The 27,719-nt window shown below is 42.3% G+C and overlaps 1 protein-coding gene across 5 annotated transcripts; it reads right to left on the reverse strand.

Annotated features, from left to right (window-relative positions):
- Positions 1-186: 186 nt before the first annotated feature.
- On the reverse strand, positions 187-27,432 carry Cdadc1 (cytidine and dCMP deaminase domain containing 1). Of its 5 annotated transcripts, XM_048448059.3 has the most exons (12): positions 27,226-27,432; positions 26,579-26,654; positions 26,227-26,324; positions 23,529-23,603; positions 21,090-21,267; positions 17,101-17,670; positions 12,184-12,233; positions 10,578-10,747; positions 9,003-9,192; positions 4,787-4,847; positions 2,858-3,068; positions 187-626 (listed from the first exon to the last, which is right to left on the reverse strand). In XM_048448059.3, exons 3-11 carry the CDS (start codon positions 26,269-26,271, stop codon positions 2,899-2,901), a joined length of 1,509 nt encoding a protein of 502 aa, XP_048304016.2. In that variant the 5' UTR covers positions 26,272-26,324; positions 26,579-26,654; positions 27,226-27,432; the 3' UTR covers positions 187-626; positions 2,858-2,898. The 5 variants fall into 5 exon arrangements, with proteins under 5 accessions (XP_048304016.2, XP_048304011.2, XP_085554730.2 ...); XM_048448054.3 differs by lacking the exon at positions 26,579-26,654; XM_085698604.2 differs by lacking the exons at positions 26,227-26,324; positions 26,579-26,654.
- Between the last annotated feature and the right edge of the window lie 287 nt (positions 27,433-27,719).

The following is a 27,719-nucleotide window of genomic DNA, read 5'->3' on the forward strand; positions in this document are numbered from 1 at the left end:
GTGCATGCTCTCGTGGCACTGCTCCACGGGTCTAATCCCCAGGCCACTTACAAAGCGCATTCCAAATGAAGGATGGGCACAGCAACCAAGAGTCGATCCTATCGCAGCAAGTTCTGGCTAGCTGGACTTAGTATAATGCAGCTGTTTGGTTAGCTATACATAGAGTTGTAAAAGATGACCATGCCATTTTATTTCCTGGAGCAGTTTATTGATCATTATCCTTGAATCCAACCAAAGGAATTACTACTTGTCAAAAGAAGATCCCCTCCTGTGAACGAGCCCTTTGGAAACTGGCTCCACAGAGTCCGGAGAAACAGCACTAGGTCCTGTTGGTCTTAGACTGGTCTCAAACTATTGCTACAGCATTTAATGTAATGAAAGCATATGCTGCGTGCTGAGAAAAACATCTAAAATAAAGGTCCTTGGTAAGATCGCTCATAGGCTAACTAGAATTCAGCTCCGTACAGGTTTCTCAGTCATTCCCAAGCCCACAGGCTGAATTGGAGAGGTGCGGTTAGAAAGCACACGTTACTGCAGTGTAGCCCGGCCTGCAGAGCGGGTTTCCAGATGCGGCCTCTTGCTGCTGCACTGTTCTTCCTGTGTAGACCTGCGCCTCAATACACCGTCTAGCATGCAAGAATAACTCGTGTCAGGAAGCACACACAGAACCCATGGGGACCTGTTCCAGCCGTGAGGCTGGGAGGAGAGATCATGCTTATGGCAAAGGAACAGGTATGTTAGCTTGACCTTCAGCTTCTCACCCATCTCAACATCCCATGCTCTAAATGCATCCAGTCTATACTGATTCTAGACAGCTCAGATAGTAGAGTATCTGTGAGCCCTTGAAACACCGGATTCACTCAGCAACGGATAGCAATGACTCACATAACTTTCTTGGGGTGGGGAGTACTCAGGAGCCATGATTCATCTGGAAGAGACACAGACTCATATTCACAGGCCTCCAGCACAGGAAGCTGGCCTTTGGCAGGGGCCATGCCAGGAAAAGGACTGGCTTCAAGCTCCTCCTAGCTTTTGGTTTCTAACAGCTTTACCGGCACCACAATGTACATGTGCTTAAAAGATATTAAGAGGGTAAAACCGAGTGAGTTTGGCGTCACCACACAACTGCGTATCTACCAGCCAACATACCTATCACTTGCAAGTTCCCCCGACCCTCTCCTTCCAGCTTCTTGATAAAAACTGTCTTCCCGAGGGGAGCTGGGAGCCCCACCCTTGACTTTTTCTGCTATATTTGAAACACTCAGAATATTTTTACAATTTAGCCAGGTAATAAAACAAGCACTTAAGAATCTACTATCCCTAAAGAATTCTTGCTTAAATTTGCAGCAACTTTGTATGGGGACAAAAGAACATGCTGTCCCAAACAACCACATCACCACTAATTCCCATATGCTGCCCAGTCTCACCCCGGCTCCCCTTTCAGCTCACTCAGAGGTAGTTGTCTTGTTTATTAGCTCACTGGTTCTTCAATACTTTTCTCAGATATGTGAAACCGTGCACTGCTTGGCTTCCTCTTGAGCAGTCTACAGTTTGCCACTGGCAGCTCACTCTCCTCAACACTGTATTTCTGATCCATCCATGCTGACAAACGGAGCCACAGGTCACTCGCTAAGTATTTCCTTAAAACCCTAATCTCTTAAGAGATACTCTCCTGTCGTCATTTCCAGCACCTGTCCTGAAGAACAACAGCATTACACTGAACTGCCTGTCACCTATACACAAGCTCCTTCGGGGGTTATACTTGCAAGATGACTTGCTGGACTACAGGATGTACCATGTGGGCCTTTATAGGTAATCTCTAATCTAGACCGCGTGGTTCAAAGTTCCAGCCCTGTCTGCCACATATGTGAACTCTGAACACCCATGTCCTGCTCACTTGGCCCTAGTGCCCTTGGTGTGCTCTCTGAAGATGCCTGAGCCTGCTCACAGATTACCAGGCATTTGTTTCTGCTGCTATCAAGTCCTTGCTAAGAATGTATCCTAATTTGTCAATTATTTTCTTTTACAATCATCATCTATCTGTATACTATCTGTATACTAAACAAGATATATATATATATATTTTCCAGGTCTAAAAAATATTAAGAATTTTTTTTTTCAAAAAAAACCCCTACCTTTTAAATTACTTTTTTCTCTAGTCTTTTAATTCTAGGGATTTAGTCTTGAGCATCACTGAGGTATGAGCTCATCATCGTGTTCCACATGAACAACTCACTTGGCAGCAGTATGTTTTAGGTGGTCTATTGTTAAGGTGTACCCCTAAAATACCAACAGTGTGCCTATTGTAAAACAGCAGCTTGCCTCACCTACTGTTTAACAATAATTTCCCATTTCCCCAAATTCCATTTTCAAAATTGCCTGATCCTTTTTTCATATTTTGTTCACATTTTTGTGCATGCTGTCCCCAATTCACAATCCTCCTGCCTTAGTTTTCCTGGAGCAGAGATTAGCGCACATGTCAGCACACGTAGCTTCCCTTTTCAATGGGCTCTTTCTCTGATATTTTACTCTCTCTGGTGTCTCCAGCACGAGTCCCCAGGTCTAACTGTGGGGCTAGCTGCTTCTGTCACCCTATGCATGGAGTCCATCTCCTGCATGTCTGCTGCCTTCCAGTTATGATGGCAAATCCCATCCCATAAGCCTATGCTGCAGCTTCCTCTTAGAAGAGACTGCATTTGCTTCTGCTGGGAGACCCCTGGGAGCACCTGAAAGCAGCCTCAGGCTCAGTTCCCCACCTTCCAGCAGATCCCCACTGACGGGCGTGGCAGCTTCCACGGCTGTCCTGGATCACCTGACTTTAGTGCTTGCTTAGATTCTAGCAACGTGTTCCGCTGACCTCTTCTTTCTTGAGGGCATCTGGGTCCCTGAACATTTCCTTTATTGTCTCCAAAGTCTAGTATCGATTTTTAAAAAGTGCTTTGTTTGGGCTCCATTTCTACAGCATAGGATGCTTGGGACATTATCCACAGTTCCACCTCCCTGCTGTGTGCTCCTGCCACTGTCACTGAGAGTGCATGAGGCAGCATGTCTCCTTCCCATGTTGACAGCTGGACAAACGATATGGCCTGGTGTCAAGCTTCTGTGTGGCAACAGAGCTGAAGTTTGGCTTTATTCCTCTAATTCTCCTGTCTGTTTCTTAACAGATGGAAGTTTAAAAGGGAACCACCTACTGTATGAGTGCATGCATATGAAATGGCCAGTGGAGACAAATCCATAAAGTTGCTAGCACTGACTCGGCTGGGGTGGGAAGGACAGGGCGACTATATTGAATATCATGTTCTTTGTAAAGCAATGAAACACTGTAGTGATGGGTACATAGCTCTGAATGTATGAAGGCCAGGTAGCTCTGTTCTTTAAAGGGGTAAATTCATGGTAAGTAAATTATACACTAGGAAGCTATTCCATAATTGAAAAGGAGATAAGAATATTATTTATTGGTATAAAATTCTTGTTTAAAAAGGCATCAAAACATAAGCTGAACTTAATGAACTGGCACAAAAAGCAAACAATTTCCTGGGTGGTTAAGAACCCTACCTGAAGGGGTGCATGGCCCTCTCTTAAGATTGGAGGGGGTAGGGTGGGAGGGTCTGTGGAGGGAGAGGGAGGGGAGTGGGAGTTTGGTAAAAAAGTTTAAATAAATTTAAAACAAAAACAAAAAACAAAAAAAGAAGCTAAAACAAAAAGAACCAGCAGCCTTTCTTGTCCTCGCACGATGGCGCCCACAGGCGTGTCTTCCTCCTCCTGAGACGCGGGTGTGGGAAGTCCTGGACACAGGCCCTTAGCTGATTTTAAGTGGCACATGTCTTCTGTTCCGTGGCTTGCCTTTGCACCCTCTTAGTGGGCTCTTTTGATGGACAGATGCTCTTAATTTCAACACAGACAAAGGAATATGTCTCTCTACAGTTGGAACTCTGCAGTCTCCCCCTAGCCAAAGCAACACTTTCACTGCCCCTAATACCTTTGATCGGTGTCATATCTTTTATTGCTTAATAAAATCTTAAAAAAATATAATGTAGCACTTATTTTTTTCCAGATTGTGGATAATAAATAAAACATTCATGTTTTCATAGAGACCTTCGTATTTTCTGGATTTTTCAAGATAATCAAATCATTGCTGCTCTTAAGAAAATATACAGGAGTCTCCATTTACCTAGAATCCAGACAGTCACAACCAAGATACTATTTTAAAATAAAACTGGAGAGCACCATGTTCAAAATCATGCACTTATGGAATTGTAAGAACGCTCAAAGATATATTACATTCAATATGGTTTTTCTTAGTATGTAAATAATTAAATGTGAAGACTAGTTACCCACTTGCAATATTTTTTTCTTAATTAAGTAATTGAATAAACAGAATCTTTCCATTCTTTGAGCAGCCTGGGCTACTGTGACTTTACTCTAGAAGAACACAGATACTCTCATCACTTAGCCCTCACACATCTGTGCTAAGCACTCTCTCACTCCCAAGCAGCTTTTTCATTGATGTAGAAGAGTGTTGTTGCTCACTGTTTCAAACAAATGCAACCTACACATTGAGTTTGTCCACAGTCATTTACATGACTGGAGTGGTTAGCATGCAGCACTTTGCACAGCTCCTCACTGACAGCACACACATTTACGAACAAACTCAATGGACCGAATGGACCTAATCTTTAGAAGGAGAATATCCTGCATCTACCCACACATGAGTCCATCTCCTGACTTAGGAACTTGCTCTCTCTCCTCAGCACACAGCCTCAACAGAACGCTCAGAAATACTTACTTTCTCTCCTTTCAGGCTCATTTGCATCAAAACTGTAAGCTTCAGATGGATTCAACTGCCACTGTAGGAGGCACAAATATTTGTATGTTTAAAAAGAAGTAATAACAGCTTATCAGTACCTTGCTTTCCATCACTAAAATAGCTTTTAAAAGTACAAGAAATGGAGTTAGTTTGTCTATGTTTACCTGCCTAATAAGACACTGACCTTGAATGACCCTCAATCAGATCATCCAAACCAGAATCACTAGAGGCGTGTAGTAACTTGTCCCAGGTCACAGGGACAGAATTAGAATCTGCATGCCCATGACGAGCAACACAGCCTGTCTATCTCCAGGACCTACTGAGGTGTTGTTTCTTTTATTTTTAATGTTTGTCATTATTGATATTTTTATTATCTTTATATCCCCAGTGTTACCAGAGTTCCTGGTGTTTGACAAACATTTGGTCAGATCACATTAGTGCAAGACACGTTTCTGGTTGATGTATGGGTAGCAGTCAGCATGGTTGGTCACGGGCTTATGTTTCCATCCAGGCTTGTTCAGGAGCCTTTCAATCTAGAAGTAGTTGAAGCTGGAGACACCCAGGACTGTTGTGGACTAGTATTTTAAGATGTATTACATTTGTTTATGCTGGGGAACATTTGTTTAATGATGCAAAGATGTGTTGTATTCTTTTATGTTGCATTTGTTTAATTCTGTGAAGCTGTGTTACTTTGCCTGTCTAAAACATCTGATTGGTCAAGTAAAGAGCTTACCAGCCAATAAGTAGACAGGAGAAAGGATAGGTGGGGCTGGCAGGTAGGGAGAATAAATAGGAGTAGGAATCTGTGCAAAAAGGATCTAGGAGCAAAAGAAGGATAAGGAGGAAGACACCGGGGACCAGTCACCCAGTTACACAGCAAGCCACAGAGGAAGAAGTAAAGACAGGTATACAGAAACAGAGAAAGATAAAAGTCCAGAGGCAAAAGATAGATGGGATAATTTAAGGGAAGCTGGCTAGAAATAAGCCAAATTAAAACTGGGCATTTACAAGTAATAAGCCTCTGGGTGTATTTATTTGGTAGCTGGGAGGCAGGACCCTCAAAGAGCAAAGCAAAGAACAACAGCAACAACACAGGACTTTCACTAACTCTTCATTCACCAGGTCTTCCCTGACCTTCCCCACATCCAAGAAGGTTATTTTACTGGTGAGAACATTGACTTTATCACTTGGGGAAAAGCTCTCTGGGCTGAAGTCCCCATGGCCACTGAATAAGCTGAGGCCCAAACAGTCTAGTTCCAGATCCTGAGGGGCTTCTGATGGCTCCGTTCAGCAGTTTTCTCTCAAAGAAGGTGGCCCACAACTTGCTGACAATGAAGAAGTCCTCTTACTTACTTCACACCCTTCTCTTTCATCTGACCTCGGATGTTCTCCCTCTTCATTCTTGTAATGATAAGCATATGCAGTCAACATGGCAATATCCTGCATTAATGGTCCCCTCATGGCTTTCCTGACGTGGTCTGGGGAAGACTTCTTCATGCCCAGGCCCACAGTGGCCATCTTGGCTTTGGTACTGAGCTCCATGAAGGTGCCATGCTTGCTGCAGACATTTTTCAGAGAGAGTAGATGTCTGTGTTGTTTGTTGTTGCTGTGTTTTTGTATGTGTGTGTGTTGTTCAGATGCATATGTGTGAGTGCCCATGTACTGGCCGGAGGAGATTTCAAGTGTCTCCTTCTATTGCTCTTCACCCATTCCCCTGAGACAGAGCCTCTCACGGAACCTGCAGTTCTGTCTGTCAGCCAGGCTGGTAGCCAGCAGTCCTTAGCAAACCTGTCTTTGTGTCTTCCTTCACCCAGCTCTGCGGTTATAGGCACATGTAGTCATGCCTGTTTTCATGGTAATTCCAGAGCCGCAAACTCAGGTCCGCACGTTTGCACAGCACCGAGCCATCTCTGCAGCCCGCCTACGGAATTTACATCTGCTAAAGAAGGCCTGAGCACTAGAGAATGAAAATGTGACTCAGACTTTGTCACTTCTAAAAACAGGATGGCTGAGGCTAGCCCCAAGAAAAACACACGAGGATGAGAAGATGGCTCAGTGGGAAAAGTGCTGGTTATATACGCAAGAGGACCTGCGTTCAGACTCCTTGCATCCACATAAATGCCAGGCACAGTGCTGAGTGCCTGTAACCCTAGAGTTGGGGGTTTACTTGCTGCCTGTCTAGCTGAATTTGCTGAACTCAGACTCAGTAAGAGATCTGGTCTCTAAAATCAAGATGGAGAGTAATAGAGAAAGATGACATCAGCCTCTGACTGGTATATGAGAATTCATCAGTGAGCTCACATATACATGCATGTGTATAAAACACACACACACACGAGGGAGGGATTTTTGAAAGCTGTGTGGGAAGTTACATAAGAAATTTTCAAAAAAGGCATGTTTTGAAGTAAACCAAACCACTAAAATCTATTAATTTGAGCAAAACAGTATAAATCACTAACTCAAAAGTTTCATTTTAAAATATTTATAGAAAGGATTTTATAATTATGAAAATGGAGATAATATAGTTCTCCAACAAAGAAAAGAATTATATAAGCTAGGTATTCTGGCTGGAATATGTTAGATTATTAAATATAATTTTAGGACCTTTTAACAACACAGAAAATACAGTGTTGACAGTGGTATTTATAAGTTACAGAATAACATAAAATTTGAAATGTTCCTAGTCTTCTGCACTGAGCACATATTGCTTTAATAACATATACATGTGTATATAGTACAAATATGCTCTGGCGCCCTGTGCTCAAATTGTATATAACAGGAACATAAGGCTGAAATTTTCAAAGAGTTTGTTATAAACTTTCCTACTCACTGTAAATTCTAGACTACTAATGGAGCACTAGGAGCTGGGACAGGACCCTGGATGACACAGAGTGGACTCTGATCCTGGACAAGATGGTTCTACTAGAGCATCACTGGGATAAGAGGAGACTGGCTAAAACCTTGATTCACTGTAGCAACATTTTACTTTATTTCTTGATTCTGTGGCTTCACCATGCTCCTTGCATTGGTGATATGGGATTCCCCTCTGTATGCAGTGAATACCATTGGTTAATAAGGAATCTGTCTTGGGCCTGGCAGGGCAGAATAGAGGTAGGCAGGGAAAACTAAACTGAATGCTGGGAAAAAGAAGGCGGAGTCAGAGAGACACCATGTAGATGCGAGAGGGGGAAAGACATGAGCTGTTGGCTGGAACCTTGCTGGAGGCCACAAGACTAATGGCAAAATATAAAATAATGGAAATGGGTTAATATTAGATATAAGAGCTAGCTAGAAATACACATAAGCTATTGGCCAAGCAGTCATTTAATTAATACAGTTTCTATGTGGTTATTTTGAGTCTGGGCAGTTGGGAACTAACAAGCAGCCTCCTACTACAAGAAGGTAATTTTATATCATGTCAACAACCTCTGGGAAAAGTATTTTTCAGAATTCTTATAACTTTTCTATATGCTTGAGAGTATTCCAAAGTAAAATACTTTTCAAAAAGCCTAAACAGAAAGAAGTATGTTAAAAATTCTGAGTTTTCCATGAACCATCTCTATTTCTTTTTTAAAAATATTAAGTAGAGCCAGGTGATGGTGGTGCACGCCTTTAATCCCAGCACTTGGGAGGCAGAGGCAGGTGGATCTCTATGAGTTTGAGGTCAGCCTGGTTTACAAGAGCTAGTTCCAGGACAGCTACGATGGTTACACATAGAAACCCTGTCTCAGAGGAAGAAAAAGAGAAAAGGAAAAACGCTAACATGGCACTGTAGCTTTCAGGGCTCTCATGAGAACGTGCACACGGTGTGTGTGCTCTGATGCTTTCAGGGCTCTCTCATGAGAATGTGCACACGGTGTGTGTGCTCTGATGCTTTCAGGGCTCTCTCATGAGAACGTGCACACGGTGTGTGTGCTCTGATGATTCAATGAGCTGCACCTCTACCCAAGCCCAGAGGCACGGTGAGCCACCTGAGGGCACCCAGACTTCAAAGACCAAAGAGCAACTCTGCAAGTTGTAAACGCCTGTGCAGGCCAGGGGTTCTGGGCTGAACACTTACAGTCTGGTAAACTTGTACACATAAAGATGAGCCCAGTGATGACAACTCACAGTCCTAGAAGAGTGAGAATCGCTACCTCGCAATGCTCAGCGGGTTACCAGACAGGAAGTACTCTGGGAAAAGTGCGGTACTTACTGTAAATTTGCGAACACCCTCAAGCTCCCCAAACTTCATGTAAGAGATGTCTGCTTTCTTTTTCCCCACATCGACATCCCCAGCATAGATCTGCTTTATGCCTGCACCTTTAATTAAAGGCACACATTCATCACAAGGGCATTTTGTCACAAAAATCATGCTGCGTTCTTCTGGCTTTATATCTTGACACCTATAAAATTACAAAGCTGTTAGGAAAGAGCAAGCACGTTTGTAGAGAAATCCTTAAACTTTAAATTTGAGATTTTGCAACACAAATTTGTGATATTACAAATAATGATCAAGTCTTGTGCTTGCTAAATTAGCAAATGTTCAAAATATGCAAAAATATGACAATCATTATAACTGAAATTCATTGATTGTACGGTAACATATCGGTACATTGGACATCATATTAAAAAGGAAGTGAGAACAGAGGATGGGGGAGGGAGAAATGAGTGCACATACATGGGAGGTCCTCTCTGCACATGCACTTCGTCATGATCCTGGAGAATGGGGTTCGGTTCCCCAAGAGCTGAGTAACTAATTGCTTCTCCTTAAGCCACCACAGCAGCTAAAGACTGAGCTCTACCTGGACATACACTGAGAGATGCTTCCTTAATGAGTAAGTGGTAATGCCCAGTTTTGAGCTACAGTTCTCTTAACCTTCTCCAACCATAACTTTTTACAAATGTTTTGGATATGATGTGTCAAACCTTCATCCAGAATACAGCAAGGAACCCTGCACTGAGGAGGATGGAAGGAGAGCTGAGGATATTCTTAGCATGCTGCGGAAGCTCGGACTAGAGGCTCTCGTGTGGCTGCAGGGACTGTACCTCCAGGTCTGGTGGATACCCCCCTCGGCCAACTGTCTTCAATTATGCACCTTCTAGATCTATCTTGCTGAGTTTCATTCCTGCTTACCCGGCTGAGGACAGCAGAAACTAAGGGGTCTGTGCAGTGTTGCTCTATGAATACATGTCCCAGCCCCCACAACTGCCTCCTAGGCAGTCTAAACTCAGAGTTCACCATTACCCCATCCCAACCCACCATGATCACACTTGTCTCACCTCTGGGCTGGTGGATCTGGGTTCTATAGGAAAACAGAGTGAATAAGCCATAGGGAGCAAGCCAGTAAGCAGCATTCCTCCCAGGAATCCACCATGGCCCCTGCACCAGCTCCTGCCTCCAGGATACTGCCCTATTCTTGCCCTGACTCCTTTCAGTGATCGATGGATTTTGGTCATGATGTTTCATCCCAGCAATAATAAACATGATGAGCCAGTATTTCATAAATGTAACAGATGTGTTCTGAATCTAGAAAACAAAGGGGATACTAACATCCAAAATAGCTGTGCAAGTCCCCAAGGACAAACTCTAGTAGTTCCTACTATGGAGAGTAAGGAGAAAGAATTTCTGAAGAAACGTGACCATACTTCCAGTCCAGGAGCAGGACCTAGCGTTATCAAAATTCTTTTTCTGAGAGTTTTAAAAGAAAAACATAAGACAATGAAAGAAAACTAGCTCCAACCAACCTCTGCTCTATCTTAAAGAAAAGCAGGCAAAATTATCTCATACCTAAATGTCAAAGCATTCTGCTCGGCATGTATGATGTATCTGAACTTCCGTATTTCTCTGTCCTTGTGCTTGTCATCCATGTGGGGGAAATCAGCATACTCTGAGCCGACAGGAAAGGCATTGTAGCCACATCCTATGAAGTACATAGCACCAGTTCCATCACAGCTTCTCTGCAAGGGTCAGCAGAAGCACCGTGTGAGTTTGCGCATTCTGAAAGGCACTTTGCCCTCACACTCCATGTAAAGAAGGTTCACTCCATTTCTATAATAAATGGAGCCATCGGGAAATACAAGATCTGAACTGGAGAAATGGCTGAGCTGGTAAAGGCATGTGCCACCACGTGGGGAGCTGAGCTCCATCCCTGAAATCAACAAGGTGAAAGGAGAGGACAACTGTGTGTCTTGAGGCATACACATCACCTACCACAAATAAGTAAACGAAATCTTAAGATTAAAATAGATACATAGTATCAGATCATCTTAAGTCTGCCGTCTTCAGAGGTAACTTCAAGATGGTCTTTGATGTTAGTAGTTCTAGCGGGACCTCAGAAGACAAAAGTGCTAAAAACAAAACAAACAAAAACCCCAAACAAACAGAGTGGAGGCCTGGTTCATAAGACTTTCTGTGGACCAAGAACTCCATCAGGAGCTGGGCTGTGTGCTGACACTGTGATATCATAGAAAAACGGTCTGGCTGCTTTCTTCCCATATCCGGAGAACCTGGTTGACGCTGTATTTAAAGTCATGATACATAACTTAAGACAGGATGGCCTTCAAGCTGTGTACAGTTACTGCTCATTGTTCTCATCCAGCGAGGAAGGGCAAAGAGCGGAGCAAAGGGTAAGAACATGAAGCTTGGGGAGTAAGTCTAAAGTTCTAGGGAAGGAGAGTGAGATGAGAAACCATCAGTGGTTTTTGGTTAAGAGTTTAGCGTTTTTAAAGAGAAGCCCAGTGTACTGGTTAGTTTTTATAGTCAACTTGGCAAAACTAGAATCATCTGGAATGAGAATGTAAACAGAATCGTCTCTATCAGACCAGTCTATGGGAATGTCTGTGGGGCATTCTCTTGACTGCTAGTTGATGAACCTTGAAAACTGTTGAGTGCTCTGGGACAATGGTCTCTTGTATTTTAAATAAACGCTAATTGACCGGTAGCCAGGCAGGGGTAGAGGTGGGGCAACCAGGCAGGAAGTAGAGGCAGGGTAATGAGAATTCAGGGAAGAGGAAAGAGTCAGTCTGCAGTCGTCACCCAGACACAGAGCAAGCAAGATGTGACTGCCTTGCCAAAATAAGGTACCAAGACATGTGGCTAACACAGACAATAATTATGGGCTAATACAAGTTATAGGAGTTAATAAGCTTGAGTTAATAGGCCAATCAGTTTATAATTAATGTAGGCCTCTGTGTGTTTATTTGGGACTAACTGGATGAAGGACCAGGTGGGACAGAAACTTCGGTCATCAGTTGAGGGAAGGGCAGATGTTTATACAAATTAGTAAAATGCATTCTATCAACCCAGTCAATACAACCCAAGACTTCAGCAGGTCAGACAGCATGAGCTGTAGTTGCTATCACTCAGATGTGAGAGGGAATGATTTCATACTTACAGCTTTCCCTTCTGCCCAAATGACAGCTCCAACTCCCGTTTTATGATCCTCTGAAAGACAGGATGTTTATCTCAGTAAAAATCAACACTCTCAGTTGGATGAGTCCCTCCTTATAAAACAATAAAAACACATTTACTGAAACAGACATCATAAATGTAATAGCAGGAATCCCTTGTCCTACCTACACAAAACTCTTGAAATAAAACCTTTTTGGTGTGGAATATGGGAATGAGGTACCAAATAACCAGACAGGGCAGGGCCACTGTCCACCCTCACTCAGCATGTCAACATCTCTCAAGTGGCCGTGGAAATTCGACCCACACTGTAACTGTGACAGCCCAGCCTCACTGACTCTTCTTACCTGGTCAGGATCTAAATGACCACTTTTAACACATGAAGAAGCAGAAGGAATAGGAAGTTTCTGAATGATAGATTTAGAGGCATAAACATGTGCTAAAATCAAGTTTATTTTTTTCTGACATTTTTTACACTCAACTTATGGAAAACTGACTTTGTGGAAATATTTTTGGAAAAAAAAATTCAAGTGGAAATTCTACTTAAGGTCTTGTTTTCCTTGTACATTAGGGTGAGTTTCAAATTTCTAAAACAAATTTGAATGAATTATAAACCCATAGCATTTATCAAAACCACAGCAAGGGACAAAGTAGGTACATTTATGTAAACGGAGTCTGCACTTTCAGTTCCTGGCCATGCAGACTCGAATAATCACACAAAAACTATAATAATTACAACAGTGTTTGGCCAATGGGTTAGGGATATTCCCAGCTAGCTCTTATATCTTAAATTAACCCATTTCTATTATTTTGTATTTTACCATGAGGCTCATGGTTGTTACCGCTTGCTTCTTGGGTGACTCTATAACATCTCCCTGACTCTGCCTTCTTTCCTATCTCTGCTTAGATTTCCCACTTGTTATATTCTGCCCTGCCATAGGCCAAAACAGCTTCTTTATTAACCAGTGATAATAAAACATATTCATAGTATATAGAGGGGAATCCCACATCACATTTACAGAAAAAATAAAACAAAACAAAACAGAATTATCTGTACCCTTACCAAGGGCCATTTATACAACAGAGGGTTGAGTACAACTGTCTTTCCTACAACTTCCTTCAAGGTAAGCTCGCCCATCAGAGTGCATTTAAGCATCTACTTTCCTATTACAGACAATACAGACAGAAGCCCTGCCACTGTTGTATTAAATTATAGTTTGCCTTAGCGTTAACTGAAAACATTGTAGTTATGCAATAAAATTTCTTATTTGCAATTCAAGCACATCCAGGTTTTCAAAATTATAGTGTAAAATAAGTATTTTTCTGAAAAGTATTTTTATATAGGTTCTCATTTTTGCCTATCAATAGTTAAAATTTCCATTTCTATATATGAAATTAACTAAAAGTTAGTTCTCTTAACCCAACCTAGCTGCCTTTTCTCCATCTCTTTCTGACATTAAGGATTCCCTAAAAATGATTTTCGTTTTCTGAGTGTCACAGATGTACAAAGTATGCGAAAGGCTGACCGTGGAGTGGGGAGGGATGGCAGTCCCATCCCCAAGCAGCTAATGGCCGAATGGGGGCATGGCAGGGAGGAGGAAGCTGCACTGAGAGGAGGTGCCTGTGACTCTGGGGAGCCTATGGCAACGGCTGCTACAGTGTCAGGGGCGAGATTTGGCAGCAAAATTCCCTTGCTTCCTAGACCTTTATAGTTTAATGCAGGGGAATAATATAATGTTTCATGCTCACGTCTAAGGCAGTGGTGGAAATTATAACCACAATATTATAATTACTTAAGATATCAAAACCTAAGCAAAGTTTAATACATGCATAAATAAAAACCAAACAAAACAGGAATTCTTCAAACGAAAGTCACATCTCCCGCACCAATACCTTTCTTATATTCAGATTCTGGTTTTGGGAGCTACCATCTCTATCTCAGTCTGGGGACAGACTGGACCTCTACACAGAGGGAAACAGCATTTTCCTATCGGCAGCACTTCTGCTTCTTGGCAAGGGCTAATTGTAAGAGAACAGTCACTACCTCCTTTCAAGTAGGGATGATCCTTGATTTTCAGTTTGTTTTAAGATAGGATTTTGCTGGATAACCCAGGTTGGCCTTGAACTTGCAGTCTTCCTGCCTTAGCTTCCCTGAGTGCTGGAATTAAAGGCATGTACCATATCTGTAATTCTTTCAAAATTGTCCCTTATAATCTGATTATTCTTCAGGGTTTTTTTTTTCCTGCAGTTTTGAAGGAAAGGCCAATTTATGACCACCAAACAGATTCCTGAGGCTTGCTGACCCCTGAAGTCAGAATATTCTTTAGTCTATTGTTCATGCCTACAGGTACATCTATTTCTTTAATTTTTAAAATTTTATTTGTGTGTGTGCACACACACGCACGTGCACGTGAATGTCACAGTGAACTTGCAGGAGTCAGAGGACAACGTGCAGGAGTTCTCATCGTCCACAGCACGGACGACGAGAACTCAGGCTGCAACTCAGGCTTGGCAAAAAGGTCCTTGACTCTCCAAGAAGCCAGCGGTCCCTTCCACATCAGCTTCTATTACAGATAATTCTATGTTAACACTGGCCTTGATCTAAGTGTGTTTTACAGAACACTTGATAAAAATTGCTGGGTGCCTGATAAAAAGACTGACTCCTGGCTCTGGTGAAAAGCCCTAATCAATCAGAGCAAAGTGGCCAGGGACCTGCGTTATCCACAGCTGCCTCCTGATGCTGTGTCACACTCATATCTGACTCAGTGGAGTGAGTAAGAACGGCGTTGGGGTTACTCTCACCTACTTTTATCAACAACATGTCTACAGAGCACTGCCCCAACCAGAATGGGGAGTGCCTGCCCGAATAGCACACACCACCTTACATTCTTAACATCCCCGAATTCTAAACTCCTTTACACTCGCCCCAAGGGCTTTAATGATTATGAACTCTGTATGTGTGTACCTGTGTGTGCCTCCAGAGGCCAAATGCTGATGTTGGGTGCTGTACAACACTTTTCACCTTACTTAGGAGGAAGTTCTCACTGGAATTTATTGGCTGAACTATAAATCTTGTTTCAGCTGCAGGCCTGGGGCTATAAACACGTAGCCATAGTCTGCTTTTCAGGGGTGTGCTGGGGACTCAAATTCAGGTCTTCATGCTTGCATAGCAAGCACTCGACCTGCTGAGCGACTTCCCAGCCCCTGAACCACTATTTTGAATATGAAAAGATCCCTCCATTTAATAAACACTCTTTAGTTCTCAGGGAAAATGCTAATTATGCCAGTGGTTGTCCTCTGGAAGAGGTCACATGAGTAAGTGATAGTCAAGTTTCATCTTAACTAGGCGTTGAGGTCCAGAACCTTCCCCTGCAAAAAAAAAATCCACTGACAAAAACTGTTCCTTGAAAACCCTTTTAATTCAAATGTACCAGCATGGATTTATATATAAAACTCAATAGTAAGTGGACATATGTATAATACAAAAGGTAATTTATAGTAGAGTATATAAACTCTACATTACAAAGCAGACTTGGATTATCAACCCTGATGAACATCAAAACACCTTGCAGAACTTTTAAAGACCTAGACTGTACCCAGTTGTAGATCTGGGTGGGTTTGAGCACCTGTACCTTTTAAGGTTTCCATGGAGATTCTGTACATTGTTGGTTGAGATCCTCCATTCCGTTTACTCGACCTGAGGTCTTTTAAAGACCAGTGCCATCTGTACAGGTCTTTCTTATTCTCCTTCTCTTCTCCTTTCTCGGGATAATTAAGTTTCTGGGCAGGGGATGTAGCTCAGTTGGTAGAGTGCTTGCCTAGTGTGCATGAGGCCCTAGGTTCCTTGCATCTTCAGCACAGCACAAATCAGGTCCAGGAGGTGCATGCTTGTAATTCCAGCACTTGAGATGGAAGTAGGAGGGTCAGAAGTTCAAGGTCATCCTCAGCTACTTAGGGAGCTTGGACTGCATAGGACCCTATCTAGTAAATAAATAAATGAATAAAAAAATAAGTTCTACTATAGCATATATCCCAAATAAGTCTTCACTACTTCTCCTGTCTGGATTTTCCCTCCTTACTTCAAAATTGGATTTTAAAAAGTGGTAGTTCTACATTGAAAAACATTATGGTAGCTTAGATATGAAAATAATGCTACATTTTTATCAAATAAAGAACATCACTGAGTAGTATTTTCCTTTTACACATGCACAGCAGAGTGAGATCACTTAACTTGCTGACAGGAATGTATCACCAGAAACCCAGTAACGGCATTCTTTTACCTTCATTTCTTTCCCTCTAAATTTAAAAATTCCCAGAATTCTAACTTTTTAATAAAAATAGAACGCACGGGCTGGAGAGATGGCTCAGCAATTAAGAGCCCTTATTGCTTTTACAGAGGACCTGAGTTTGATTTCCAGCACCCACATGGTGACTCACAACTAACCGTCCATGACTCCACCCCACCATCTTCTGGGCTCTAAGAGCACCAGGAACAAACAACATGGTGCACAAACCAAATACATGCAGACAAAACACTAACATATATAAAAAGCATCTTTTAAAAAACCGAGTATGAACAAAAAAATTGTGGAGTAAATAAAAATGAGAAATTCTAGTTTTCTTTTTGTGCCATTTTTACTGAGGGACTTAGTGGGTAATGGGGACCATTTGTTTAAGAAGCAAATAGGACTTAGGTCTCCTGGTCCTGGTTTGTAAATGCAGTGCTGAATTAAGAACATGGAATACACAAAGGTCGGGGTAACTCCTCTACGCTGTTGGAGCAGCAATGCTTTAGTACCTAAGAGTCCAGGAACTCTACCATGGATGATAGGAAGCCACTTCACCTCAGTGTTGCTGGTAACCCAACCATTCAGCCCGTTTATGAACTAAGCGTTGAACTCACCAGTTCGGTATGCCAATAGCCTGGCCTGCACCATGCAGTGCCTTGCAACTTCCTGCGGCAAGCTTTGGTTGTGACTGTCATTAATCTGTTCTGGGTTGCTACAGTAGAATCCGAAGTGTTTCAAGCTTGGCACACTGGAAGCTACTGTGGCCAAAAGTAGAATCAGGTCTTTCATGTTTTGCCTGAGATTGCTAAAATAGGGGTTTTCACACAGGTTCTCCAGACCTATAGTCATCAGTATCTGCTTATGCATGTCTTCATTTGAAATCAAAAATAACATTTCAAATTCTTTTATTCTTTCTTGTCTACACTCAGAATAGAAATCAGTGTCAGCACCTTGCAGTGCTTTTGCAGTCTTTTGGATAAAGTCACACTTGTAAGAGGTTTCCTCTACAAACTGCACCATGTAACACACCAACGGCTGGAGTAAGACACACACATGGGCCCGGCTGTTTGACTTCAACCTTTCTGCTGCTTTGGCATCTAGCTTTGCATCTTCAGAGCTAGAAGCCTCGGTGAGCAAACTTATTTCTGGGTCAGAAGGCCAGTAAGAAATTCGGTTAACTCCAGCTAAAATATAAAAATATAAAAGGTCATTGTTTTGATATAAGCATAATAGAGGCTTTCTATCTAAACCCAGCCTACCATTTCCAAGACAAACATCTACACTGTCACTGACACAATATGAGGGTTAGCAAACAAATACCCATAGGCCAAATGGGTCTATGGCCAGTCTTTTTTCAGTTGATGGGATAAATATGGGCTTTACAAGAGAATATTCTTTATCACATGAGATTATGAAAAATTAAAATTTCAGTGTTTGTATTCATTCAAAGACACAACCCTTTATTTACATATATAATGAGTACCCTCGAATGGCAGACTTGACTAACACAGTAGAAACTATATTGCCTGCAAAATCTGAAATATTTATACACCAAGGTTTTCCATATTGCCATGGCTGCCTCTGGAAATGTTATAGCCAATACTTGGTAAGGCCTAGAGTTTTGTATCTAAATAACTATAAATAATATATTTGTGCACTAAAAATGTTCCTGTCTCAGATTCAGCATTCTTCTGAAAAGCTATATTCTAAAGAGAGGAAAATGTTCATGCTTTTAATGCAGCATTCTTTGAATTAAAAACAACTCCAGACAATCAAAACGGGAATAAATAATGTGACTTCTTATCCAGACAATCAAGATGGGGAAACACATGATGGACCCCTCCTCGTTAACGCCCACCAAGAAGTTTCTGGTTTAAAATGTGTTGCTTTCATTTTCTTTAACCTTGGTTTTGTTAACTAGTTTTAAATTAGCATACGAAGTAATGAGTTTCATGATGGTATTATTTTACACATTTTGTTCTTGTTGACCACAAAGAATTTTTAACAGAAAAATTTCATAGATGAAGATGGAGTGATGAGAAGGGCATCACCAATCTTTAAAAAAGCCTGTAAGTCAAAGAGAACAACAAACTTGCAGAATAATTTTCACTCAGTACGACAAAGGAAAGGTAAGTAGTTTTTACTACACAGAAACACAATTAGCTCATTAAACAGAAGTACATGTTGATAAGAAAAATAAGACCTTAAGAGAAACAAAAGATATGGACAGGCAACTTGTAAAAGAAACATAGCTAGATAACAAGCATGAAAACATAAGGTTAAATGAAATTGCTATGCAAGAATCAAGCGTTTAATTATGAATAGTTTACAACAGAAAATTTTCTGCCACCATCTTACATCATTTCAGCTCAACAAGATTAAGTTTTTATTTTATTTATTCATGGACATGTGCAATAAAAACATTTTATTAGGTATGTATGAGTCCTAGCGCTCACAGAAGTCAAAAGAGTAGCTAGATTCCCTGGAGCTGGAGTACAGGCAGTTGTGTGCCACCTGACCTGCGTGCTGGGAACAACTTGGGTTCCCCACAAGAACAGGAAGTACTCACAACCACTGCACAGCAATAGAAAACCTTACTAAGACACATGCAGAAGTAGGCCAGTTCACTCTGAACTCATATCATTTACATGGTCCTTAATGCAACCCTCATACTGTGATTTGTAGTAATGCTTTATATACTTATAATTTGTAGCAATTGCTTCAGTTTTGATTCATGCAGAACACAAGAGAGGTGTACTTGGCTGAGGGCTAATGAAACAGATGACTTTTCTTATTTCTTATGTTCTGTTCCATAACATAAAACCAAGAGGCTATCAGTCTTCCGAGTGCTCCACAGAAGCCTGACCTATCACCTCAATCCATCCACCAGCACTCCACAAGAATACCTTTCCAGTTCAAATGCTGAACCTTGCTTCATGATTCCATTACTATACGTGCTGCTGCCTTGGCTAGCAACATGAGGACCCCTGTTCTACATCCAACCCACTATGCTGGTTTTAATGAGAAATGTCTCTTTTGGGTTTGATTTTTTTAACCCTTGGTCTGGCTGGTGGTCTGTTTGGGGGAGACTACAGAACCTTTAGGGGATACGGTCTTGCTGGAGGAACTAATTCCCTGGGGTGGGCTTGGGTAGCTTGTAGACTTGTTGCACACTTCCTATTTTCTCTCAACTTCCTGCCTTCTGCTATGTCCCCCATCATTAATGTACTATAATCCTATGGAACCAGAAGCCCAAATAAACTTGTGCAGAAGTTGCTTTGGTCATGGTACTTTATCACAGAAATAGAAGAGAACCTAATACAGCCATGAAGATCAGGTTTGTGCCACAGCTTTCAGCACAGCACCCAGGCCTCTGAGCTCCTGCATCACTTACAGTCGTGTTTGATACCAAGTCACTGAGGAAAAGGATGGGAGTCATATTTGTTGTCTTCTTTCTTCTAGAGCTACCAGGTGCCCATATGTAAGATACATTCTCTAAAATGATACAATCACCTGCTTATTTACCTATCTATAAAATAGAATGAGAAGCAGTCACGTGTTGTGTGACCTTCCAGGGTATATAGTAACCTTTGGGAGTGTGCTGGCTAGTTTTTGTCAACTCTACACAAACTGAGACATATTTAGGAAAAGGGAATCTCAAGAAATTGGAAAACTGCCTCCATCTGATTTGAAATTTGATTTGAAATTGCCTCTATATCCAGGACTGTGGCCATGTCTGTGAGGCATTTTCTTTATTAATGATTGGTGTGTAAGGTCCCAGAGAAGGGGGTGGTCCCATTCCCAGGGTTGTTCAGGAAAGCAGGCAGAGCATGCCATGGAGCAAGATAGGAAGCAGTTCCTGAACTGAGCTCCTACCTGACTTCTCTTAATGATCAACTTTATCTGGACTTGAAAGTCAAATAAATCATCTCCTTTCCATATTTGTTTCTGGTCATGGTGGTTACTACAACATAAAAGAAACTAGAACAGAAAGACAGCTGCCCAGCCAGAGCCTACAGCTCCCACAATGACGTGAACAGAAAGGATGTAATGTAGCTGCCAGTCATAGTTCTTGTTTGGTTCTATGGTGCTGGGAAAAACCTGGGCCTCACCCATGCCAGGCAAGCACTCCACCATTGAGCTACATACAATCCCCAGCCGCTCTCCCCCAAGCAGGATTTTAAGAAGCAGATATGCCTTCTCTGGATGCAGAGGACTCAAGTGAGATCTCAGTTCTGATGAAAGCAGGGAGAAGAATGATGTCTACCCCCACAAACCAACCACGTCAACAAAACCGCCTGCTGTTGTCAGCGCCTGCATGTTACAACTGTAGGGGTGAAATGCATTCTTGAGCCACTGAAATTTGGGGGTTCTGTTGTAAACTAGCGTCAGCCTATAATTTACCAAAGGTCAGTTAGCTAATCAGTAGGCAAGGCTGAGCTCAGAGTCCACATTTTCAGACCTATCCTCTGACAACGTGTAAATGGTCTTCAAACAAGCATTTCCACTCCCACATTATCTCTGTGTATTTGGGCAATGTCTTCCCTCAGGGCTGCTCTCTGATAAAGGAGCTGAATTCCAGCACCACCTTATCTGTACTCACCGTTCACAATCATTTTCAAACAAGCAGAACACGGTTTTCTTGAAAAATAAAGGTCACAGTTTTTCAGCCTGGACCCATGTTTGATAAGAGCAATTTGCCCAGTATGTAAGTCTTCACTAGAGCAGTGAAGACCAATGATTTTCATGTTTTTCACCACCACAAGACCAGTTTTCTTCACCTAATTAAGACACAAAATAATAAATTATTAGTTATGACTAATACTGTCCTTCCATGGGTAATACTTGATTTTCTAATGATGAAAGCTGTGCTCATTTCTTACCTAAACACAGTCTTCATAAAAATAGATTTCTAATTAGGTTCACAAAGAATTTCTGAGAACTTCATATTGACTTTAGAAGAGAAACTTCCAAAACTAAGACTATTGATTAATTACATGTGTGACTATTATTACTTGGTTCTAGTGAAAGATGAACTCATTTTAACCTAATAAAGGCCACAGGCCGAGCCAGCTGACTGGTTTCTTCCACCATCCAGGTGAGGATTACTTCACTACAAGCTTCATGATGGTGTAAGGAAATCCTCTGGGTTTCATGCACGCCTCAGAAGAATCACAGGTGGTAAAGGCAGAACTAAAGCAGGCATCATCTCAATTCTAAAATTACAAGTTTGTTTTTTTTTTTGAGTCAGGATTGCATTATATAGCCCAAGCTAGCCTTAGCTTATGCTAAAATGATAGCGCAGCTATTAAAGGTAAGGGCACAACTAAAACGTAATGCATTTGACTCCAAACTTACAAACCTTCCCCTCTTCATCTAAAGTATAGCTGTACATTCCCTGAATACAAAGTGTATGTTATCTTCTTTCAGCAAGTTTGAGTGCAACACTGTTCACTTTAGAAAGCAACCACTGAAAATTGCCTTAGCACAGGATCTGGGCACAGAGCCAACACTGTTAAACTGAGGCAACATGGCCAACAGAGTGGCTTCAACTCAGCTGAATGGCATTGGCTTTACACTGTCAGCAGACAGAAATAAACCAGAAATAAATGATGGGATGTGACACCGTTCCCAAGATACAGGAAGTGCATTATCAACCTCTTACTGGAACAATCTTTCAGGCCAAGTCTATCACTTTTTGAGTCCTTTTAAAACAAAATAAAAATAGCTGGGCGTGATGGCACATGTTTTTAACCCCAGCGCGTGGAGGCAGAGACAGGTAGATCTCTGAGTTTGAGGCCAGCTTGGTCTACAGAGTGAGTTCTAGGACAACCAAGGCTACATAGAGAAGCCCTCATCTCAAAACAAACAAACAAACAAAACACTGCTCCCCCATTCAAACAAACAAACAATCAAAAAATTGTTAATTTTGCTTCTAGCTAAAGCCAATGTATCTAGTTTGAGATAAAAATTTTCATCCCAAATGGGAAGCCCAAATTGTGTTCCAGCCTGGGACTTTCTTTTAGTTGCTACAGCCCCAGCACACTGACTTTCTGAGAACCGCTCTTCAGGGTCCTGGCTTGTTTCACTTCACGCACATCTTGGACCGCTTCTATGTAATCTTAGTCATAGGGGTTTACATTAAAAAATGATGGAACAGGACCACCTTTCAGTGTATTTACTTTGGTGATTCACTACTTTTTTCCCTTTGTGTTTCTCTTCTACTGAAAATATCTAGCAAACTATTTCTAAATCACACCAGGCAGTGAAGAGCCTCACTCCCAGAACTAACCAGGAAACTTATACAGACAGACATCAGAATAATAACGCTACAAAACACATGTGCTTATTCTCTGCATGTGATGAACAGCCATCTCCGGAAGCTACAGGTAGCATGACAAGGAATACCCGGTCTTTCGGTCTGATGGCCCATGTTTCTTAGATATAAGAGAAAACATGAAACTCCTGGGTCAGGGCCAGAGGACTCCAAAGAGTGAGAAGCGTGTGTGGTGGTCCACACCCTCTAGTTCCCCAGGGCGTAATGCAGCTTGGACCCACAATGGCTATGTAGAGAGAAACATCAAGGCTGGTATCCTGGTGTTTGAAGGCAAAAAGCAAACCAACCTGTTGTTGGTCCCAGAGGGAGATACTACCTCAGCTCTTCAGGAATGTCCAAGGTAAAGACTAATTAGGCTTTGCATTCTCACTATTATAACCAAGAAACACGTGTGGAGAAGCTCAGGAGCATTGCTCAGTCCATCCATGTGAAACAGAATTAGATCAGGAGCATTGCTCAATCCATCCATGTGAAACAGAATTAGAAGTTACACTTGAAAACAAAACAAGCAGGAGAACATTACAGACAACTCTCACTTGAGGTTTTCAAACAGAAAAGGCATACAGGCTTGTCAGTACACAAGAGGCCTTTTAGGAGAATCTGAGCAGCTCCCCGGAGCACGGGAGGTCTTGTACAGGACTCTATCCATTCCTTTTGCTTTTGATTACGAGCTTGTATATTTTTTTAAAATTCACAACAATTCACCTGTTTTTTGTCAGCAGATACTCTGGCCAACTCTTCATTATCTCCTAGGGGGCCACGGTTTTCCTCTTCATTTTTCTAATTAAAATCAGATTAAGAAGGAAATGATTAATATGAAGAATTATATATGTACAATGTATAGGATAAATACATTTCAGTATTTACGGGCTGGTTTCCTCTGGATCATCTTCCCCCTTATGAAGCTCTGTGTTGACATCTCACTATGCTTGAATACAGACTCAAACCATATCCAAGCTAGCAAGTAAGGCCACATAATTTACACTACAAAGAAAGCATGAACCAGTACCAAAGAAAGTAATGTTAGCCATCTTCACAGTACCTAACTTCTAATTCAAAACTGTTTATTAACTGTCCCCCAGGCTTCTTCTAAGCCTCAATAGACAAGTTCTTTTCCAATCATTGATTGGACACTTTAAAATTCTGCTTTTACTGCTGAACAATGTAAGTACTTGGTAGCATAGTGGAACTCAGACACTAGTCATATTTGTAAATATAGTAAACCCGTTAAATATTAAATTTGGCAAAAGTGGCAATGTAAATGTCCGCCAACACACTGTTCTACAATTTATCCAAACACAGTCTACACAGTGCAAGGCATGAAGAGAGCTTTCAGTTCATTCACTACGTGTAAGAACTCCACATGGGCTGGGAGTGTGCTCAGGGTTTGGAGCACTTGCCTTGCATGTACACGGCTATGGGCTCAATCGACAGGACCTCAGAACAAAGCAAGGCATGTTGCATGTACACGTGATTTTCCACTGTGCTAAAAAGGAAGCTGACACAAAAACAAAATATCTTACACAAAGTTACACGAACTACCAAGAGCTTGAGCTGGAATGGAACCCAGGCAGCCTGGCTGCTCTGAAAACACTAGACAAAGTTGCTGCCCACGCACATAATGCCACAGCATATGTATGTCTTACATTTGGTCAAAAAGATCCAGAATAAAGTATTTCAAGCAAGTATAATAAAAAAAGAAAAAGGATAAAATAATACAAACATGTCAACAGTCTCTAGGTAGTAAAGTGTGAAGACCTTTTCTTCTGTTCCTTTTAAAATAATGAACACATACTAATTTGGGAACTCATAAAAATATTTTATACAGTTACATGTCAATTGCATCTTGGAGCATCTGTGCTTACTCTGTGTGATTAGTTTTGTCAACCTGAAACACCTGGAAGCGTCTAGGAAACGAGAACTTCAGTTAAGAAGTTGTCTCTATCAGGCAGGCCCATAGGCACGCCTTTATGGTATTTTCCTAACTAATGATGGGTATACGAGGGCCCAGCCCACTGTAGGCAGTGCTACCATAGGCAAAACTGCAAGGTTATTTAAGGTTATTAACTAGCACAAAGAGAACCCTCCTGAAAGCATGCACAGTATGATTTTTTTAATGCTGCTGGTTTATTGAGTTATCTTCAGCTTCAATAAAAATGCTTAAACAAAAAGGATGAAAGTGGGGTGTCATGTGCTCCCTTTCATTTGTTCCTCCCCAAACCTATCACTGGTTTTCTTCTCTGCAGCAGCCATGGCACCAGAACTGATGAAACTAACATGCACATCTGCTTTCCTGACAGTAGATGCATCCAGAGGTGATAACGATAATCTATGCACTTTGTAAAATTGCTTTTTTAGTAGCTAAAACACATTTTCCATGGAAACCTGTTAAAAGTGATAACCAAGTCCTCAAGTGCACTGCTAGAGTACTCTTGAAGGTGCTTCAGTCCAGTACTGTGGGTCGCAAGGCTTAGAGCTAAGGAACAAGAGGGAAGCCTACCTAACACTTTGGCTTGACAGCTATGGGAAACATGGGCGTAAAACACATTCAGTTAAACATTAACACAGTGAACAGTGCAGGGAAGGGTCAGGATATATAAGTAGTAAGCTTTCCTAGGCCAAGCCTCTTCCTAAGTTAGCTGACTTTTAGAAAATAAGAATTCATTTTGATGACCCCTGTACTTATTTCTATGTCTAGTTAATATTTTAATTTAATAGCCGTAAACTGATACAGGTGTGAGCCAGATTCCTAAACAAGATTTCAAATAAAATATTTAAAATAAAACTAACTTATTTCTCTTAAACAAACAAAACTTTCCTGGTACCTGTCGGATGAAGGAAAGGACATCAAAAAGCAGACCACCTCAGGGTGAGGAGGAGGCACAGACACATTGTTTAAAAAGACAGGAAGCTGAATCAACTCTTGTTTCTAATGAAGTTTTATAGCCCTGAAACTTGGAGGCACTTTCATGAGAATGCTAATAGCTTTATCTCTGTCAGAATGAGGACATTTCATAATTAAAACTTACACATTCTAATTAAAAAAACTTGTGCATCAATAAAGGACTCAATTTATGTGTGTATAAACAGACTCATGTTGAGATCAAATGTTGCTAATGAAGTTAAAAAGATTTTCAATTTTAATATTTAATTACTAACAAACCTGACTTCTACAATGTACTTTTAATATCTGATAATCAAGGCATACGCTAGGGCTAACTTTTCAGACTGGAAAGATGAGCTATTGTGCTATGAGCTATTTATTTTTCAACAAGCAGAATGCCGTGATAATGCTATTTCTCAAGTCTTAAGGACTGTTGGGTTTGACTATGAGGACTACAAATCAAACTTACGACTACTGCTTTCTCCAAGGGTAAAAACTATCTACAGAAACAAGTTATACCTGAGACTTTTGCCCTTGGGCTTCTACTCCTGGGAAGAGCTCCATCCAGAGACTGAGCAGAGTGAAAAGGTTGACTTTAGAAAGCCTTGGTATTTGACCTACAAAAGAGAGGGCATTCAGAATTTCACTAGAGATGTGAAAGGCGCTAAGCTCCAACCTACTTGTGAGATGCAAATAGATTGGCGGGTAGGAGAAGCACAGTTTCATTAGGAAGAGCGGCCACAACTTCACTTTCAATGATCTCCGGTGGCTCTTTCTAAACTTGGGTCCCTTTTTCCCTCCAGGTCACCCCATAGGTAAAGTAATACAACCGACACAGAAGCTCCGGAAATAAACTGGGGCAAGTCCTCACCTCTGACGTCGTTGTCGTGGAGGAAGGTTTTTGTTACTTTGTTGTTGTTTTATTTTGTTTGCGTTGGAAGGCATTGCTAATAAGAAAAGGGTTAGAACTCGCCTGATTTTCAACCAGAAGGCAAAACTTGAGAAAAAGCATCACATGAGGTGAATTTGGAATCAAAGCAAAAGCGCAATTCCAGGCTCTTCATCCCCGGGATACTGTGTCTAGGTCCCGCAACCAGGAGTGCAGGAGAGCCTGGGGAGCACAAACCCAGGACACGCGTCTGGCAAGGAGACTGGGGCGCAGCCGGCCTGGCGGGAGTTGCTGAGAGACCGGGTGCTCGGCGGGAGACACGAAGCAGGCAGGGCGCGGGGAAGGAGGGAGACACAGGGCTAGCAGGGCATGAAGGAGACACAGTGCAAGCAGGGTGCCAAGCTGGAGGAGGACACGGGGCAGACCGGGTGCCGAGCTGGAGGGTGACACGGGGCTGGCAGGGTGGAAGGGTGCCGAGAGGGATGGAGGCACGAGGCAAGCACGGCGGGGACACAATGTAGGTAGGACGTGGAGCTGGAAGGACACCAGGGACAGGCGGGGCGCCAGACGAGGGCAAGAGACACCCCGGGAGAGAAGGCGGACGGCTGCAGGGCCCGCCCCGCACTCACCCGTCATGCTGCCAGTCTGCGTCCCGACTGACCGCCCGGCCCCCGAGCCCTCCAGACTCTGCATCTGATCAGCTTCTTTCAACCCCAGCCCAGAGGCCTCGGCCCAGGGCAGCTCGCCCACTCAGGCATGGTAGAAAACACCACACCTTCCTGCCAGCCGCCTCCACGGCCTGTCAACAACCGCTGGCTTCGCGCAGCAAGATGACGTCTCAGCTTCCGGCGCCCGATGTGACGTCAGAACCCGGGCACGCTGGTGGAGGAGACTGTTTTCGTTGTCTGTAACTTGCGGCGATGTTTGGCTGTGTTCAGTGACTTCTGCTGAGAAAAAGGGCGCTTGAAGTTGGCTTGGCCCGAGACCGTAGATGGTGTAGCCCGCCGCAGGGACCAGGGTGGCGGAGTTGGGCAGAGAGGGGCGAGCGTGGAACCGAGTGGGCGAGGGAAGCAGGGCAGCCAGAACCCGGCCATCATAGATGGACGGATCTAATTGTGCTTTT

The sequence above is a fragment of the Myodes glareolus genome, chromosome 12 (genome assembly GCF_982192425.1).
Source record: "Myodes glareolus chromosome 12, mMyoGla1.1, whole genome shotgun sequence".
In the NCBI taxonomy this organism is placed as follows: domain Eukaryota; kingdom Metazoa; phylum Chordata; class Mammalia; order Rodentia; family Cricetidae; genus Myodes; species Myodes glareolus.

Excerpts from the sequence above, each read along its gene's own strand:
- Cdadc1 (XM_048448054.3), bottom strand. The coding sequence starts at position 27,289 with ATGCAGAGTCTGGAGGGCTCGGGGGCCGGGCGGTCAGTCGGGACGCAG. Across the intron at positions 4,848-9,002 it reads AGGGTGTTCGCAAATTTACA|TGGCAGTTGAATCCATCTGA; the intron begins GTAAGTACCGCA and ends TGCCTCCTACAG. Across the intron at positions 3,069-4,786 it reads TGAGCCTGAAAGGAGAGAAA|CTGTCAACATGGGAAGGAGA; the intron begins GTAAGTATTTCT and ends TCGTTTGTCCAG.